The sequence below is a fragment of the Eleutherodactylus coqui genome, chromosome 1 (assembly GCF_035609145.1).
Source record: "Eleutherodactylus coqui strain aEleCoq1 chromosome 1, aEleCoq1.hap1, whole genome shotgun sequence".
Taxonomy (NCBI): domain Eukaryota; kingdom Metazoa; phylum Chordata; class Amphibia; order Anura; family Eleutherodactylidae; genus Eleutherodactylus; species Eleutherodactylus coqui.
In genome coordinates, this window is record NC_089837.1 from 368,688,278 (window position 1) to 368,706,135 (window position 17,858).

General features: G+C 43.1%; 2 protein-coding genes across 2 annotated transcripts in view; one reads left to right on the forward strand and one right to left on the reverse strand.

The window, feature by feature from the left end:
• The window catches only part of CFAP47 (cilia and flagella associated protein 47), a 508,792-nt gene that overhangs the window by 400,358 nt on the left and 90,576 nt on the right, over positions 1–17,858 (reverse strand). Inside the window, exons 21-22 of the mRNA XM_066577980.1 lie at positions 11,217–11,361; positions 8,978–9,072 (exon numbers count right to left, since the gene is read on the reverse strand). Of these exons, the coding sequence (XP_066434077.1) occupies positions 8,978–9,072; positions 11,217–11,361 (240 nt within the window). The remainder of the gene's footprint in view (positions 1–8,977; positions 9,073–11,216; positions 11,362–17,858) is intronic.
• The window catches only part of AMELX (amelogenin X-linked), a 677,225-nt gene that overhangs the window by 392,505 nt on the left and 266,862 nt on the right, over positions 1–17,858 (forward strand). The window lies entirely within an intron of this gene.

Below are 17,858 nucleotides of genomic sequence, written 5' to 3' on the forward strand. Positions count from 1 at the left end.
TGCTTCATAAATCCTCATCCTCTTTTAGAAAGACATGTAATATAATTGTCTATCATCTTGAAATTTGCATTCAAGCTGAGATGGTGGCTGCCTGATTCATTTTATTTAGTAAGAAAATGAACATAATTTTAAGTCTGTCTTTGTGATTGATTGCTGGATCTTCAGACTGTGATTCTTGTATATTAAGAGGTGTCTGGCACCTTTAATCAATATCGTTGCACATTTCTTGTATACTAGGCAATAGCTTTTCTGATGCAATCTCAGGCTGGATCTGCACCTGCTTATATGAACGTTTCAGTCTTTTCTTCTTCCCCTGTCAGAATAAACATCTTTCTTTTCTAAAACTGCTACTTTTAAGCCTTGTCAGGAAATGAAGGCATTCTAGCTTTCACAGGATGCTTTAGGCCACTTTCACATGGGCAAAAAAATTGCGTGATTTTGCCTCGATGTGACAGCGCAAGAAAACGCTTGTATGTAAAGCCCATGCTTTCCAATGGGTTCCTTCACATTAGCGCTGTTTTCTCTGATGCTATCTTGCAAATGAGAAGAATTGCAGCATGCTCTATATTGACGGTATTTGTGATGAATTTCTGTACCCCATGTTTCCCTATGGAGCCTTTGTTTTTGTTGCATCGCAACGCACAAAATTGTGGGTTTTGTCCAATGTAACTTAAAGGGGTTGTCCCGCGCCGAAACGTTTTTTTTTCTTTTTTGCATAGTTCAGCGCAAGACAAACCCAAGGGATGTGTTGAAATTAAAAAAAAAAAAATTTACTTACCCGAATCCCCTCTCTGCAACTTCTTCCTTCTTTTCCTCCAAGATGGCCGCCGGGATCTTCACCCACGATGCACCGCGGGTCTTCTCCCATGGTGCACCGTGGGCTCTGTGCGGTCCATTACCGATTCCAGCCTCCTGATTGGCTGGAATCGGCACACGTGACGGGGCGGAGCTACACGATGACGCATAGAAGGGGGCGGGGCCAGAACGCCGCTCGTGCCCGGACAGACCAGAAGGGAGAAGACCCTTCTGTGCTAGCGCGTCTAATCGGGCGATTAGACGCTGAAATTAGACGGCACCATGGAGACTGGGACGCCAGCGCAGGGAAGGTGAGTATATAACTTCTGTATGGCACATATTTCATGCACGATGTATATTACAAAGTGCATGTATATGGCCATACAGAAGTGTTTAACTTAACTTGTCATCGCGGGACAACCCCTTTAAGCCCTATCCCAAAACTAAGCCCTAGCTGAACTCCAAAAAGAAGAAAAGAAAGGGAATACTTACCTAGCAGGCTCGGTCTGGGTCCTCCCACTGCTCTTTGGTGCTCCACCAGGCGTCCTGCAGTCCTCATTGGCCCCTAATGCCCCTAATGTTGCATTTACACGGGCCAATGCGATATTGGTCCAAAAAACTCAGGACCAATATCACATTTGCAAACCAGCAATTTTTTATGCAAGTGCAATACCCTTTGTGAGAAAAATGTATCACATTACTACACATGTGCATTTTTCATGTGTATGAAAATAGCATATTGTTACACTAGGAAAAAAATAGGAAAATCATATCGCACTCGCATGCACATCTGACTCACGTGCACAAAATCTGCCTTTTTTCTCCTGCAAGTGCTTTTCCATAAACTTGTATAGGAGAGTGCATGCACAAGACTCTGAAAAGAGTCCGATTTTCATGCCAAACGCTGCCTTCAGAGAGTAATGTAGTGGCCCAGAGTTAATGGGGCCCCTCCATAATGTTATATGTCTGTCTCATGCCATTGTTTTGTCAGTGTCTTATGTCTAGTATGCATTTGGATTATGTGTATTGCACCGCTGCAGGATTGAATGGGTTAATGTCTGGGTTATGTATGGAAAATCTACCGTTGTGTAAGTCATGTGACTATGTTTTTTATATATATGTATGTGTTTGTAAGAATGCTAGGAAAAGTCTAGCCTGTGAGTTTGAGAGAGCAGAAGAGAGTTTTTGCAAGAGATAGTCTAGGCTGGTCGAGAAGTTCTGCTGAGTGAGCCACACAGACACTGATCGGTCCGTGTGAGGAGAGAATGGAGAAAGCCAAGCGATTTCCTTCTGCGTGGCCTGGGCCCAGTCTACCCAGGGCATGCCGATGCTACCACTAAGCACTGAGTGAGAGAAGGACTGCACTTTGCGAGAGAAACGCACAAGTAACATGAGTGTTGACCGGTAGAGAGTAAGAGAGAGAATAAGTCGCCGGGAGCGGGATCACACATCTCTGCGGGCACGTGCACCAACATCAGGTTACCCTGAAAGTGATTACCAGCCAGGGTGCCGCGGTTCACCGGCTGGTAATCTCTCAGTGGCACTTCTAGGGATGACAGCAGTGTGTGCACTCGGGATCCTCTTCCCCTGACCTCTCCTCCTTGTTTCTACAGGAGGAGAGAAGGGAGGCGGCATCCAGGCGCACAATCCTTTTAAACTGAAGGAGGCCTGACCATTCCCCATCAAGACTTCTTTTCTTCAATGTGTTATGCTTCTGCAGCACTTACATCTACTTAAACCACATCTGAAGGCCCCTTGTAGGGGTCTAGACTGTGGAAGTATTGTTGTATTCCTTCGAAAAATCCCTGATGGTTTCTCAGATAGTACTGGAGAATAATGGACCAACAATAGATAAAATCTATCCTCTGGAGGGAGCGCATGACATGCGTTCCATTTCAATGACCCGCAGAGAGAATAGCAGCATGCCCACATGATGACGTTGCTAAGTGATGTCACCACGGGACCGCCCCCTTCCTCCAGAGAGAATCGAGGACGCTGAGCAAAGTGACCCACGCTTATGGCCAACAGGATTGCATTAGGTAAATTATTGTGTTTGTTCTGTCTAAATATTTTATAGCTTGAGAAAGGTACAAGTGTGCACTGAAACGCGTTGCCACTACTATACCTGTTTGTACTTCATAACAAGCAACCTATTGAAACTTACTGAAGTCTGTACACCTGCCGGTACACTCCATCTGCGTTTTGATATCTAGATGACCCGATTTGCCATCACTAGGAAGGGGCTTCTGTGTATGACATATCTCCCTCTTTGGAATTAAGTTTCTGCTGTTTGCCTTGAAATGCCGCAATGTTCCTTGGCTTATGCTATATGGCTTTCCTATGAGTGCAGGATTTTTATAATTTAGTTTTCTTTCTTTGTCTTATGCTTTGGGGAAACACTCTTTTTTAAGGGGTTCCCCGTAATTCGTGCAGCTCTCCTCCTCAAAAGTTGATGCTACCAGCATAGGAACTAGCCACCCAGGATCTGCTTCCAGGACCCCAAGTGAGGCACATGGAGACCCAGACTGGGTCCAGGTGTCCCCACCTGGTGAGTCCACATTAACTGTACTCTGAGGCGCTTTCCCATCTCTTCAAACTATTACTACTGAGGCCGCTGTGGGGGTCTTTATTACTAATTAGGGGCAATATATGAGACACTATTACTACTGAGGCCACTCTGCACATGGCAGCATACCTCAAGCCGACATCGGGTATGTTTACACGTAGCGGAAATGCTGCAAAATGTCTGCAGCCGACATTTCCACAGCAAATTATACAGCATTTCTGCATCCAAAAAACAGTCAGAATCTGCATCATAGGTGCAGATTTTGACTGGAAATCAGTCATACTATGCAGCGCTCCCTCTCACCTCCTCCATAGGTTTCCCGCTGTCAACACTCTCTGGCTTCTGGTTCCCAGCAGCCTGGTCAGGTGCAGCTCTGTTGGTCAGGTGAGGCCACTACAGGCCGCTGGGAGCCAGAAGCTGGGGAGCACTGACAAAGGGAAGCCTATGGAGGAGGTGAGGGGGAGCACCCCAGTGTATGAAATCAGCTGGCATATGCAGCTGATTTCCAGTCAAAATCCGCACGAATGGTACTTCAATGCTCCAGCTTGGAAAAAAGCAGCCCTGTCCTTATTATAAAGACAGGGGTAAAATCATACGTCATGATAAGCCCCGCCCCCAGATATGTTAACTGGGGTTTTGGTTGCAGTTTGGGCACTTGGTCTCTAAAAGGTTCGCCACCACTGACCAAGCTAGTCAAACAACCAATTAACAGCAAGGGGGTGTTAACTCTTTAATGCCCAGCACCAAATTACAATGAGCATGCACTGCTTTGGCGCATCACATGGGCAGAGGTTAAAGCCATGACATCACTCTAGAACCATGGCCATCCACCAGCGCGTTGTGACAATCAGTTCGTGTCCCATGACTTATGTCAGTCTATACTATAAGCACATGCGGCAGCTCTATTGAGAATAATGTAATTTTAACTTTAATCTGGCATTATATTATTAGGTAGTATCCTGCAGAGAAACTCCATGTGCTATGTATCTCGTGTTTGGAGCAAAGATATTACAATACAGCAGGAAAACGGACGGATGCAGGCAATCAGAGAACAAGGTAAACTATTTTTACATTTATCTGTACTTAATGAACAAGCACCTGCTTTAATTATTCTGGAACAACAGCTTATTTGAAGTGTTAACATTCAACCTTGGTTAATTATCTAACCGGAATTTTTTAATACATTGACAATAAAAAAAATCATAGTATCAGGATATCATCAGGTTAAAATGCGACTTCTAAGTACTAATGAGACAATAATGTATAAAATAGTATGTTCATTATGCCATGAGTTCGTACGGCTCCCTTGGTTCATTATAGCTAAATTATAATGATTGCAGGGCCATACAATGTATTGCATCCTGCAACGTGAAGAGCATGGCAATGTGTTGCTTAAATATTGAAGAGGCAGCAGTTGTGAGTCACAGGCTGGATGTGATAATAATGCCTTTGAACAGAAGATACTTTCCTGCTGATCTTTTTTCATTTTTGTGTTTGGGAAGAAGAGTCACAGCAGCATGAAAGCAGTAGGCATGTCTCATGGGAGCTCACAGTGGTAGCTTTACAGCAGCATGGCAGGACCACAGGAGATATCAGTGCAGACACTTCACAGCATAGCAGAGCAATGACAGAACAGTGTGACCTAGGTAGGTAACAAAGTACTGCTTATTAGTCTTCTGTTGTTCTGCATAGCTCTTCTGTATATTAAGGGCGGGTGCAGATTTTCTTCCCTTATTACGGCCGCATAAGGGCTCCCACACAATTGCGTTTTTTAACGCGAATGTCAAATGGGACTTTCTAATGTTAAAAAAAAAGCATCGCACAAAAATTGCAAAGCACAAATTTGCAATGCATTTTTAACACTAAAAAGTCCCATTGACCTAAAAAAAAAAAAAGGCATATGTGTGGGAGCCCTAACAGTACAAAACAATACCATTGATTTCAATGGATTTCAGTGGTTTCGTTTTTACTATTTTTTTGGGGGGGGGGGGAGTGGAGGGGGGGGGGGGCGTAGTATTAGGTTATGCCCTATCTTTCCCGCCGGCGAAGGGGAAGAAAATTCCTCAGTCAGGTGCAACTACGCTCCATATTGGCAAGCGCTGGGAAGGCTTCACATGAAAATATATGCATTTATGTTCACCTCAACACACTGTATTTGCACAGTGCACGAGGTTCATGAGGTAGATTTGCACATGTGACTGTGCATAATCAGTACTTTTTGCGCATACAGCACCAGATCACATGTGCGTGTGATGCATCCCTTCTGTGGTTTAAAAGACTGTTTAGCCTAATGAGCTCCTGAGGTGTAATCTTTCACGAATCCCCTTGCATATTTGCGCACATCCTATAGACTTCTATGGGGGCTTTTGCTGCTCAAAACGCAGAAAAAAAGAGCAGGTCCTATTTTGCGTGCCAAATGCGTGCGCAAAACACGCCCATGAGAACAAATCCATTAACACCGAAGAGCTCTATTCTCTGTCCATTGCACGCATATATATTATGCGCGCAAATACATGCGAAAAAGCCCTTATAATGACCCTCTATACAGAATATATTTAAATTCTGATACTTGTTAAAGTAGTAATATCAGTTTATTGTAACTATAGAACATGAGAAGTACGGTAATTGTACCACAGTATTACTTTTGTATAGTGTTAGGGCTCATTCACATGGGCGTATTACGCATGAGTATTTCCCATGCCTAACACACGGTGCATGGAGGCAATTTAAGACTATGGACTTTCATTTTTCCATTCCCACCTGCGTTTGGAACTGCGAGTGGACACTCCAAATGATACGTGGGAGAAATAAAGCGCAGCAGGCTCTATTTCTCTGTATATGAAATGCTGTCCATTCACAGGCATTGCGAAGAGGCAGCATTTCAATACGCAACCCGCTCTGCAAAAAGCAGGGAATTTGAAAAAAAAAGTCATACTGCGCTTGTCTGTGACGTCAGCATCTTGGGCATGGGCAGTGCCAATTGCACCTCGTACGCGATCTCTGTGGGCTCTCTGCTGGCAGAGTAGATGGGCTGCGATAAGTACAACACTGCAAGATACTCACAGCGCTGTACACCTATGCCCGTCTGAATGAGCCCTTACTGTGTGGGGCAAGTGTTCATGAATCTGAGGACACCATCTCCATTAAAACAAGACTTTAACCATGCAAAAAATATATGCAAGATACCGTAAAAATATATGTATAAACATTTCATTTTTATTTCCTAAGGGACTTTTCATGCATGACTGAATAAGTCCACGTGAATATTTCTGCGTCACAATATTATCACTATGGGGCTTGAATTCTGCGCCTGTTCAAATCCGCGCATCTTTTCTCCAAAACCGCGAGATTGAGGCTTTTTGCTGCAGAATTAGGGCTTCTACCCACTAGCGTTTTTTTTAATTGCTGCGATATCGCTGCGTTTTTTTCAATGGGACTTTCTAATGTTAAAATCACATCACACAAAAATCGCAAGTTTGTGCTTTTGAAAAAAACGCAGCGATATCACAGCGTTAAAAAAAACGCTAGTGGGTAGGAGGCCTTATGGATGTCTAGCTGGAATTGGTATGCAAATAGACTCGCCTAAGCACTTTATATTTGCGCAGTACACCTGCCATAGGCTTATATGGGGGTCTTGCTGTGGAATGCGCAAAAAGATACAACATGTGCTATTTTTTTGCACTTGCACGAACCACGATCATGAGAACAAACCCACTGATGTCGATGGGTTCTAATCTCTACGCATTCTGCAGGTATATTTTATGTACGTAAAAGCGTGTGCAAATTCGGTCGTCTGAAGAAGCCCTAGATAGGTATCTCATAAAGAAGCATCAAGTGTGCTTGTATACAGAGTTGTAGATACTGAGGTTGGATTCTGCATTTTCCAGATTGTCTACATGCAAAGATAACAATTGTAAACCGACAGGTTTTATCGGCACACGTTTTTGCTCACCTTCCCCATTGCCTTCTTTGATCTGCAGCATCAACAATTATTATGCTGTCTTGTGTGTGGCTAATTACTAAAATATAGAGTCAGAATCAATATCTGGCACAATGTACTGCTGTAGGCTTCGGCTCCTTACTTTCCACAACCTCATTTGCATTATATGTAAACTAATTAGTAACACGTCAGACACATTCTAAAAACAAGTCTGTAATTGCTTGCGGATGTGAAGTAATTATAGATTCAGCAAAGTGATCATGACCCATTGGCTACAAACAGAAAGGTGGTTTTTGGCTAAACTAAATTAAAAGAGATAATAAAAAATAAATGAGACATTATGACATTTCATTCATTTCTGCAGTGAATGCTATTGACCACAAATAATGGATTCACTATTAATGAACTTAAACTTTCTTCATACCATTTAACTATTAGCACAATTTAATTAAGCAATAATACATATAAAGTAAGATTTAAGTCCCATTTACATGCAAAGATGCTCACTCAAAATTCGTTCAAATGATAGGGAGAATGACAGTTTGAGCGATCATTTTGCATAAGCTGCTAATGGGCACTAATGTCCATTAGTAGCTTATTAGCTTCATTCACATGTAAATGAGGCTATCTTCACTGTATGCAGATAACAGCCAGTGTTCTGTTATCTGCATACAGCCCCTTTGTTCTCCCACAAGACAGCAGCTGAAACAATGTTATCAGCATTCCTGTGGAGAATCCCAGCATGCGGTCCCTGCTATCAGCTGGCCAGTAGAACAATGGATTATAACTCAGCATAAAATAATTTTTCCACCAAAAAGCAAACAATGGTAGCATTTATACACAATGATTCTCACCCAAAAGACATTGTTTGAGTGAATTGTGAGCGTTAATCGTCCTGTGTAAACTGGGCTTTTGGTCATACATCATGATAACAGCAATGAAAGTCTCGTGTGATGTGATATGACTGCTCATATTGCCCACTTCTGCAACACTTACTGTCCCCAAATTGACACTGGAAAGATAGTGGTAGATAGTTACCATCCACCTGCCTATTAGGATATAAGACTGCAACAACTACATAAAATTCAGTAGATGACCTCTGTTATTGGACTACAATAGATATTGAAGCTCTAGATGTGTAGTAAAATTGGAGTAACATCCTATCCTCCAAAAAGAGCTTTCTAAGTACTCTTACACGGGCTGATGATCGGCTGCAAAACTGCTAACATGAGTGACTTCCAGCGATAGTCGTCCCATGTAAAAGGGGGACGCAATGGGTACTGAACTTTGTTTCAGCTGAGTGCCAACAGGCAGCTATTCATATATGAACGACTGCCTGTTCACGGTGAATGTCAGTGGGCAGCCAGAAGAGTACTCAGGCTTGCTTCATTTCCATTCACTGAACACCTATCGCTCTTCTGTAATAGTCGTCCGGTGTAAAAACACTCTCAGCCTTAAATCCTTACCACATTTGGACCTAAATAATGGAGATAAATACAATCCCCTGTATCCCACATATTTATTCTTAGCTGTGATACGGGGCGCAGATGGGTGATACTATCTATGAATTTTGTTTGACTGCGAAAAAAACAAACACAAATGAGCTCAAATCTCAGCTTCATGGAACCATGTAAGTAGGAGAGTATTTTTGAGGTACATTAATTTACAAAACTTACTTCCTTAGGACTGAAATGTAGCGCACATTCAAGAGATTCCTTCTCTTCTAGATCCAAAGCATAGAAGTGAGGATGTAGTGGGTCAGCCTCAACTGCTAGAAAACAAAAAGGCGGAGTAAGTATAGTTATTCACCCAAGATTTCTACGGCTTCTACTGCCTAAATGTGGCGATGGCTTTATAGCAGCTTTCGCCATATACTGTGCATAACAGTAACATAATTATAAAGTCATCTGAACATCCATGTATTCATTTTTCATCACAGGAGCTTGTCCCCTCCAATGCAATACTTGTAAGATACCAGGGCTCCGAGGTGTTTTATTTAGTCTGTTCCTGGTGTTCCTGGACCTCATTATCTGACGTTGAGTATCTTAATTAGAGATGAGCGAGCACCAAAATGCTCGGGTGCTCGTTACTCGGGACGAAATTTTCGCAATGCTCGAGGGTTCGTTTCGAGTAACGAACCCCATTGAAGTCAATGGGCGACCCGAGCATTTTTGTATATCGTCGATGCTCGCTAAGGTTTTCGTTTTTGAAAATCTGGGCAATTCAACAAAGTGATGGAAACGACACAGCAACGGATAGGGCAGGCGAGGGGCTACATGGTGGGCTGCATCTCAAGTTCCCAGGTCCCACTATTAAGCCACAATAGCGGCAAGAGTGCCCCCCCCCCCCACTCTCAGCATAAAGATCGTTCTCCTCTGCCATAGCTGTAACAGCTGTGGCAGAGAAGAACGATGTTTGCCCATTGAATTCAATGGAGCCAGCAATACAGCAGGTTCCACTGAAAGCAATGGGCTGCCGGCGATCGCGGGATGAATTGTCGGGAAGGGGTTAAATATATAAGCCGTTCCCTGCAATTCATCCAGAAATGTGTTACAATAAAAATATATACCGGCGTATAAGGCGACGGGGCGTATAAGACGACCCCCCCAACTGTCATCTTATACACCGGCAATACAGTGGAGCAAAGAATAAAAATCATTACTTACTTCTTCTGACGTTCTGCGGCGCTCCTGCAGGCTGTTGCTCCCTCCTGGTCCACGGCAGAGTATTGCTTTCTGGACGCAGGGCTTGAAATCCCCGCCTCCAGAAACACCGCCAATCACAGCCATTCAATGACATCATTGTCATTGGCTGTGATTGGCTGAAGGCACGTGTGTTTCTGGAGGCGGGGATTTAAAGCCCTTCGTAGAGAAATCAATGCTCTGCCGGGAACCAGGAGGGAGCGACAGCCTGCAGCAGCGCCGCAGAACGTCAGAAGAAGTAAGTAATGATTTTTATTCTTTGCTCCACTGTATTGCCGGCGTATAAGGTGACAGTTGGGGGTCGTCTTATACGCCCCGTCGCCTTATACGCCGGTATATATTTTTATTGTAACACATTTCTGGATGAATTGCAGGGAACGGCTTATATATTTAACCCCTTCCCGACAATTAATCCCCGCGCACGCCGGCAGACCATTGCTTTCAGTGGAACCTGCTGTATTGCTGGCTCCATTGAATTCAATGGCCAAACATCGTTCTTCTCTGCCACAGCTGTTACAGCTGTGGCAGAGAAGAAGGATTTGTCTTCTATATGTTCTCAATGAAGATTTATGGCCTTAAGAAGGACCGTTGGGGTTCTTGAAACCTAAAATACTCCTAACACTCTCCCTATAGCAGCTCCAACACGATACCACTTTCCCTGAACTAATATCAGAATGCATCTGTGGCGAGCCGCGGGAGGGGCAGATTTCAATACTCGGGTGACACCTAATCTCGCCAGCCACTCACTGCAGGGGGGTGGTATAGGGCTTGAACGTCGCAGGGGGAAGTTGTAATGCCTTCCCTGTCTTTCTATTGGCCAGAAAAGCGCGCAAATTTCTCAGGGAAGAAAGTGAAAGTAACCCAAACATCACGTGGTACTCGTTACGAGTAATGAGCATCTCGAACACCCTAATACTCGAACGAGTATCAAGCTCGGACGAGTATGCTCGCTCATCTCTAATCTTAATCCCTTAAGGACCCCGTAAATGCTTACTGGTAGATGGGTATAATACAGTCTGCTGAATTAGCAGTCGAGCCTCCAACCCCCCCCCCCCCCTCACACACACACACACACTCCCCACTACAGGTAGTACCAGTAATAGCAAACACTATAACAAAACGTAATACTTTTTTTTTTACATCAATCCCACGACTAATGGCATTACTGATAGTCTCATAGTTTACAGTATTCATAATACTCAAACAAAAGTACCTGCATCTTCTTTGAATGTCAAAGAAAAATCTTCATATTTTGAAAGATCAAATTCTACTCTTGCACGAGCCACCCCTTTATTCTGAAGCATAAATGGTATAGCTTGGGTAGAGCCTACATACACACCAGGGAAAAGAAAAGAGCTCTGAAAAGTAAAAACATATTACAAATCAATAAGTAGAAGTCAGAGTATAGCCTGGCGCTAAACAAGCACCACTAACACTGGCGATCTAGAGCTGCACTTGCAAGTTCTGCCCTGCTCTTAGCTCCAAATGGTAAGCGCTAGCAGCATCTGTGAGTGCTCATGTACTAACTCCGTTTTGTTTGATTTTGCTATATCACACCAAATTCTGTGTGTTAAGAAGTATTAAAAAGTAAATGCACGTTCATATTGAGTACTTTACTGAAAAGTGAGATAAAATATTTTATCAAAAGAATGGCTATTGACTATTAGCATCTGTTTTAATGAAAACTGAAATATGTATTTAACATGCAAATGTTTGCAATATTCAATCTAAGCTGCAAACCCATATGTTTTTACACTCCCTAAAAAGTCTGTCCAGTTTTATAGTACAGATAGTCCTGTACTACACAATAAAGACACATAGATTTGTTTGGTATTGCTACATGGATTACTGTGCCTAGTGAATTATACATGGAAAATAGTCAAAACATGACTTATTGGAGGTTTCTTGACTAATTGGAGGTTTCTTGATTAATTGGAGGTTTCTTGACTAATTGGAGGTTTCTTAAGAAATGGATTTGAGCAATTTTGAAAGTAAGCCATCATATTTATACTCCTTTAAAGGTAGCAGGGCTCAAGATGGACGAATGAATCCACCTAGCAGTTGGGATTGACAAGGCAACTGTTAGGTGGATTCACAACTGACTGAGTGATCGTACTCAAAGAATAGTCATAAATGGCTGTACATCCAAGTGGAAGAATATATCAAGTGGGGTACCACAAGGCTCTGTCCTAGGCCCAGTGTTGTTCAACATTTTTATAAATGATTTGGAGGAGCGAATTGATGGGAAACTGATCAAATTTGCCGACGACACAAAGCTAGGAGGGATAGCTAACACTAGGGAAGAGAGAGAGGGAATATTCAAAAAGATCTAGGAAAGCTTGAACAGTGGGCGGTGATTAACAGAATGGTATTTAACAAGGAGAAATGCAAAGTCCTACATTTTGGCAAGAAAAATGAAAAAAGCACATACAGAATGGGGGGAATTGGACTAAGCAGCACCACATGTGAAAGACTTGGGTATACTAATAGATCATAGACTGAACATGAGTCAATAATGTGATGCAGCAGCCAAAAATGCAAACATAATTCTGGGATGTATTAAAAGAAGCATAGAGTCTAGATCACATGAAGTAATTATCCCCTTCTACTCTTCCTTAGTCAGACCTCATCTGGAATACTGTGTCCAGTTCTGGGCATCCCACTTTAAAAAAGACATCGACAAACTAGAGCAAGTTCAAAGAAGAGCTACCAAGATGGTAAGCAGTCTGCAAATCATGTCCTATGAGGAACGATTCAAGGGTCTGGGAATGTTTAGCTTGCAAAAAATAAGGCTGAGAAGAGACTTAATAGCTGTCAAAAACATATCTGAAGGGCTGTCATAGTGCAAAGGGATCAGCCCTATTCTCATTTGCACAAGGAAAGACTAGAAGCAATGGGATGAAACTGAAAAGGAGGAGACACAAGTTAGACAGTGAGGGTGATCAATAAGTGGAACAAGTTACCACGGGAGGTGGTGAGTTCTCCTTCAATGGAAGTGTTCAAACAAAGGCTGGACAAACATCTGTCTGGGATGATCTAGTGAATCCTGCACTGAGCAGGGGGTTGGACAAGATAACCCTGGAGGCCCCTTTCAACTCTATCATTCTATGAATAGTTATAACCAAGAATTTGCAAATGGAAAAAATACCAAAAATCTTGTCACTGTTTGTGACTAGACTAGCTGCCATGCTGTCACTTTGAGGAATAAAAATAGTAGACACGTCTCTCTCTAGGCACATCTGCTAGAGGACCTGCCCAACGCATAAGCTGCCTGTTGCCCGCCAGGAGGGAATGCAAATCCAATGAGGTCAGTGGGACCAGGAGATGCCATGTCTAGAACATCATCAGCTGCCTGCAGACTTTGTATCTGATTACTAAGGAGCAACGAGGATTGGGCACTGGTGGGGCAAACTTTCAAAGTGATTTCTGCAATGTGTGGGGGGGGGAGTGGAGAAGTTCTGAATTTGTGATTACTGGGAGGGTTGTGGAATTGGGGGCAAATTCTGGCTACAATTTATATTAGAACACTTTTTGCATGCAATTATACTGAAAGTTGAGGCTCTGGATGTGATTATACTGTAGGAAAGGGGACACTAAATCTGTATACTAGGGTGCAATGAGAAGGTACAGGCTCATAAAATGGAAGAATCTGTCTCAAAATGGCCGCTAGATACAAAATGGAGCATTATAATATATAAATAAGCTTGTGCGTAGTGAAACAATAATTCAAGCAGAAATAACGTTAGAGCATGAGATTCGGTGCAATGTCTAATGATTTGTTTTTATTCTTCCGAGAACCAAGCCTGGAACAATCCTTATCAGAAGAAACTCATCCACGCCATGAGGTTTGAAAAAAAAGAACAAATTGTGCTAACGAGATATTACAACCGTCTAGAAGCACAAGGGAGGACCAAGGAGGACGAGATAACGCCGGGATAAACAGACATTTGAAGGATATTACACATATATTCTCACATTACGCTATTACTGAACAATGCATGATTCTTAATGTTTGTCTAAGCCAATGAGATTAACGCTGTGACTAATGACGTATTCCTTTCCTGTATTAGAACTATAACAAAGTGAATAAACTTTCAGTGTACGCGCCTTAAGCAGAGTGGGCTGTATACTTGCCATGGCTCATCTCTACGTATCTGTGGGAACTGATAACTATAAATTATATAGTTTTTGGCCTCCTTGATGCATCCAGGTATGAACTAATTTGGACCCCAAGGCCTGAAAGGTTAATGTGACCGGTCATGTGTGGCGGTCCTTAACAACTGGCGTAGTCGGCAGGATTTATTGATTGACGCTGATGATAACCATTGGACTACGACACAGACCTGGACTGATGATATCAGCCGTGCCAAAGTCATAGGACTGATCACCCTTATATACAGCGCAGTAAGTCACATGTATACATATATATGATGTCTACCGTGGTCTGTTTTGGTACGTTTGATTGTAGTCTGTCCTGCAGTCAGTCGTTACTCCAATGTACAATTGTTAAGTTGTCATCAATAGACATTGTTACCTCAGGTCTTGGGAAATCTTAAGTGACACCAAGGGACAGAATCGATAGATATAGGTACCTAAGTTGTTGTTGCAAATTTATTGTGTATTTAAAGATATCCATGAGTATAGGTTCCAGGGGGCGATTCTGACCTCCAGTGGAAAAAGGGCTTGGATATTAGGTGTATTTAAAAATATCCATGAGTATAAGTTCCAGGGGGTGATTGAGCATAGGGCATCAGACGTGAAAGTCTTTGAACATCACGTGATTGAGCATAGGGCGTCAGACCTCCAGTGGAAAAAGGGCTCGGATATTAGAAACATGTTGAAGTTCTTTAAGAAGAAGTCCAGTGTTACTGGTCTCCTGGATCCTGTCCACTTGGTGTCATGTAGAGGAGGGAAGGAGTATGTGAAGAAGGTTAAGAAGTTATGTGAGATAGTGGGTATGCCATCTGGTGGCAGGCTACAACCTGGATTGTGGTCAGAAATGTTGATTAAGTGTAGAGGGTCACTGAATGATGCTGGTTTATTGAAAGACGCTGAAATGTAGCATAAAGTTTCTGTACAGTTGAAAGCTGAAGGTTATGAGGAAGTTGAATGGATTGAAGAACATGTAAAGTCTTGCAAGTACCGTAAGCCTGTCAGACTGCCTCCATACGAGGGCTCTGATAAGACTGATGATGTTCCACATTGGATGTGCACAAGGTGTGGAATTCAAAACCCCAAACGGAGGGAAACTTGTTCTAACTGTGGCGTCCCCAGACCCTGCGCCACTGACACTGTCCCGAGTGAGAAGGAGTTGAAAACGCAGAACATGTGGCGTTATCAGAAGGTGCCAGCATATATGTTATTTATGAGTCTAAATGCAGGGAATAGTTCATATTCAAACATACAGCTGTTCTGGAAAGGTGGGGGCTGACGGTTTTAGACTTCACTCCTTGTCCAGGGTCACAGACAGAGAAGGAAAAGTGTGTTAGGTGATAATGAAGGAATTTTGGTTGATAGACGATTGCTCAAGTTTGCAGAGAAAAATGTTTCAGTAAGTGACGTAAAGTTGAAGTAAGAAAGTTGCAGTTTCAAGATGGCGATTATTAATATGCTTTGAGTTGAAGACAAAGGAAGGCAGCCCTTCTTCACCATCTCAGGGCACCGCCCCGGCCGTGTCATGGATGATGTTTTTCTCCCTTTGCCTTGCCCCTAGATGGCCGTGTTGTTATTGGGGCCAATACCAGTCGGTAAATCTTGATACGTGTCTAGTATGTAGTATTTCTGGACCCTCCCGTCACTATCGCCCAGTCAGGCCACGCCTTCAGTGGCCATTTCAGTGCCAGCCATGGCCCAGCGGCCATTTTAGCATCTGCTGTAACAATACCTTCAGCTGCCCCCCAGGTGTCATCTTAGCTCCGCAGCAGAAATGAGTTGACCTCTGACCTCCCATCTATGTATGTTTTTACCCGGCATACCAATTCTGCGCACTTCAATGATGAGTGCCTTTTCTAAATTTTGCATAGCAACATTCAAGTCCCCTCATCCTGCCTGCAAACAGCCTTCTCCCGATTATCTGTTCTGCAGTCTGTGTTTAGCACCCCCATCCCAAGTAGGTTTGTGCTTAAAACTGCCCACAAATGTAGTTGTTGCTGAAAAAATCTTTTCCACTTTGCAAGGGGGAAAATGGAGGAGAAAGGGAATCCTCTAGTCTGTGTCCCCCTATGACATGAAGCAAGTTCATGCAGAATCTGCAGACAATTATGTGCAACTAACTACCGTACTGTTTGTCCTGTATGTCTTAATGTCCAAACATTGTGTCATTGCTGTACGTGTTGTCCATATCTCATAAGTCAGATACTGCTGAGAAGAAAGGTCGCTAGGATCGCAGACGGCAGTAGAAAAGCATACAGAAGGAAGGAGAGGGTCAATACGTGATAATATATATATATATATATATATATATATATATATATATATATATATATATATAGGAATAGATAGAGGGTTAATGCTTGATTTGTGAAAAGCCGCAGCTGCAAGTCGCCCCCCTTGTCTCCGAAAGCGGGGGGGTGTAGTGAGGAGGAACAGAGTTTAGTGAGATTTGCAGAGAAGGAATGTGTGCTTCTCAAGGCCAAAGATTAGAGCGGAGAACCCTGGACAGTAGCCTTGTTTGCTTGAACAGAATTGAATGCATTTGTATGCAAGATGAGGACAGTTGCATCATACGCGTTATCTCCTGGTGTGAACGGTGTGCATCCTAGTGCAATGTATCCACAATTTCCTGAACTCTGTAACAGCGCAAACATTGTGTGTGTGGTGAATCATAGGCATTTGACTGAGAGAGCCAGATTTGACCGCATGAACGGATGAGTTAGTGACCCGTGTTCGGACTGTGATGAATGTAAGATGTGTGATGCAGATATTGACTGGGGATAGAAGTGTCCTTCTGCATGAGACTTTACTTGTTTGTGATGTGGATGGGCAGACTGTGGAGTTTGAACGAAAGTGTGAAGAAAGACGCAATCGGCCAGTATCAAAGGGGTGGAGCTAGGTGATGTAAAAGTACGTAATGGGAGGGGTTGAGAATCTTGAGCAGCTAGTAAAAGTTTTTTGTTTCCTCAAATTTGATGAGACATTGCAGGCAGGATCAGACTAATAATGAATTTGCTTGAAGAATGTCACATTCCAAATATTAATAGGTGTTTGTAGATTATTCTGCCCTGTTGTAACTCATGTCTCTGTTATTGGCACTGATATCTTACAGGCCTTATCTGCATCCATCAAATTCTCACCGGATGGATCGGTACGGGTTGAGACCTCAGGTGCCAGTTCAGAAGAGACTTGTAAACTAACTGCTCCAACAAACACCCCTCTTTTTCCAGTCCAGAAAAGACTCTGAAGGGTCAGCCAGGCACCTACCGCATGTAGGCGCTGTGTGCTGTTGGCGCTGTGTGATGTAGGTGCTGTGTGCTGATGAGGTGTCAGTCAGCCACCTACCGCATGTAGGTGTTGTGTGCTGATAATTTGGAAGCCTGACAACAAGCCACAATTACACTGTTAATTTTTCTTGCAGAAAATGTCTGTAAAGCCTCTAAAGACAAACTCCAGTTCTGCAAAACAAAGGTTGTTCTCCTGGGTCATTGTTTAGGCCAAGGAACTGGACATCTGACATAGGAACAAAAGGCTGCTGTCCAGGCCATACCTGTACCTACATCTGTTGCCAAACTCCGCACCTTTCTGGGCCTTGTTTCATACTGCCGCCCATGGATCCACTCGGTTTCCTCTCTCATGCAACCACTCTATGACTGTCTTTCAATTATTCTTTTCTCTCTCACCTCTGAAGCAGCTCTCTAGT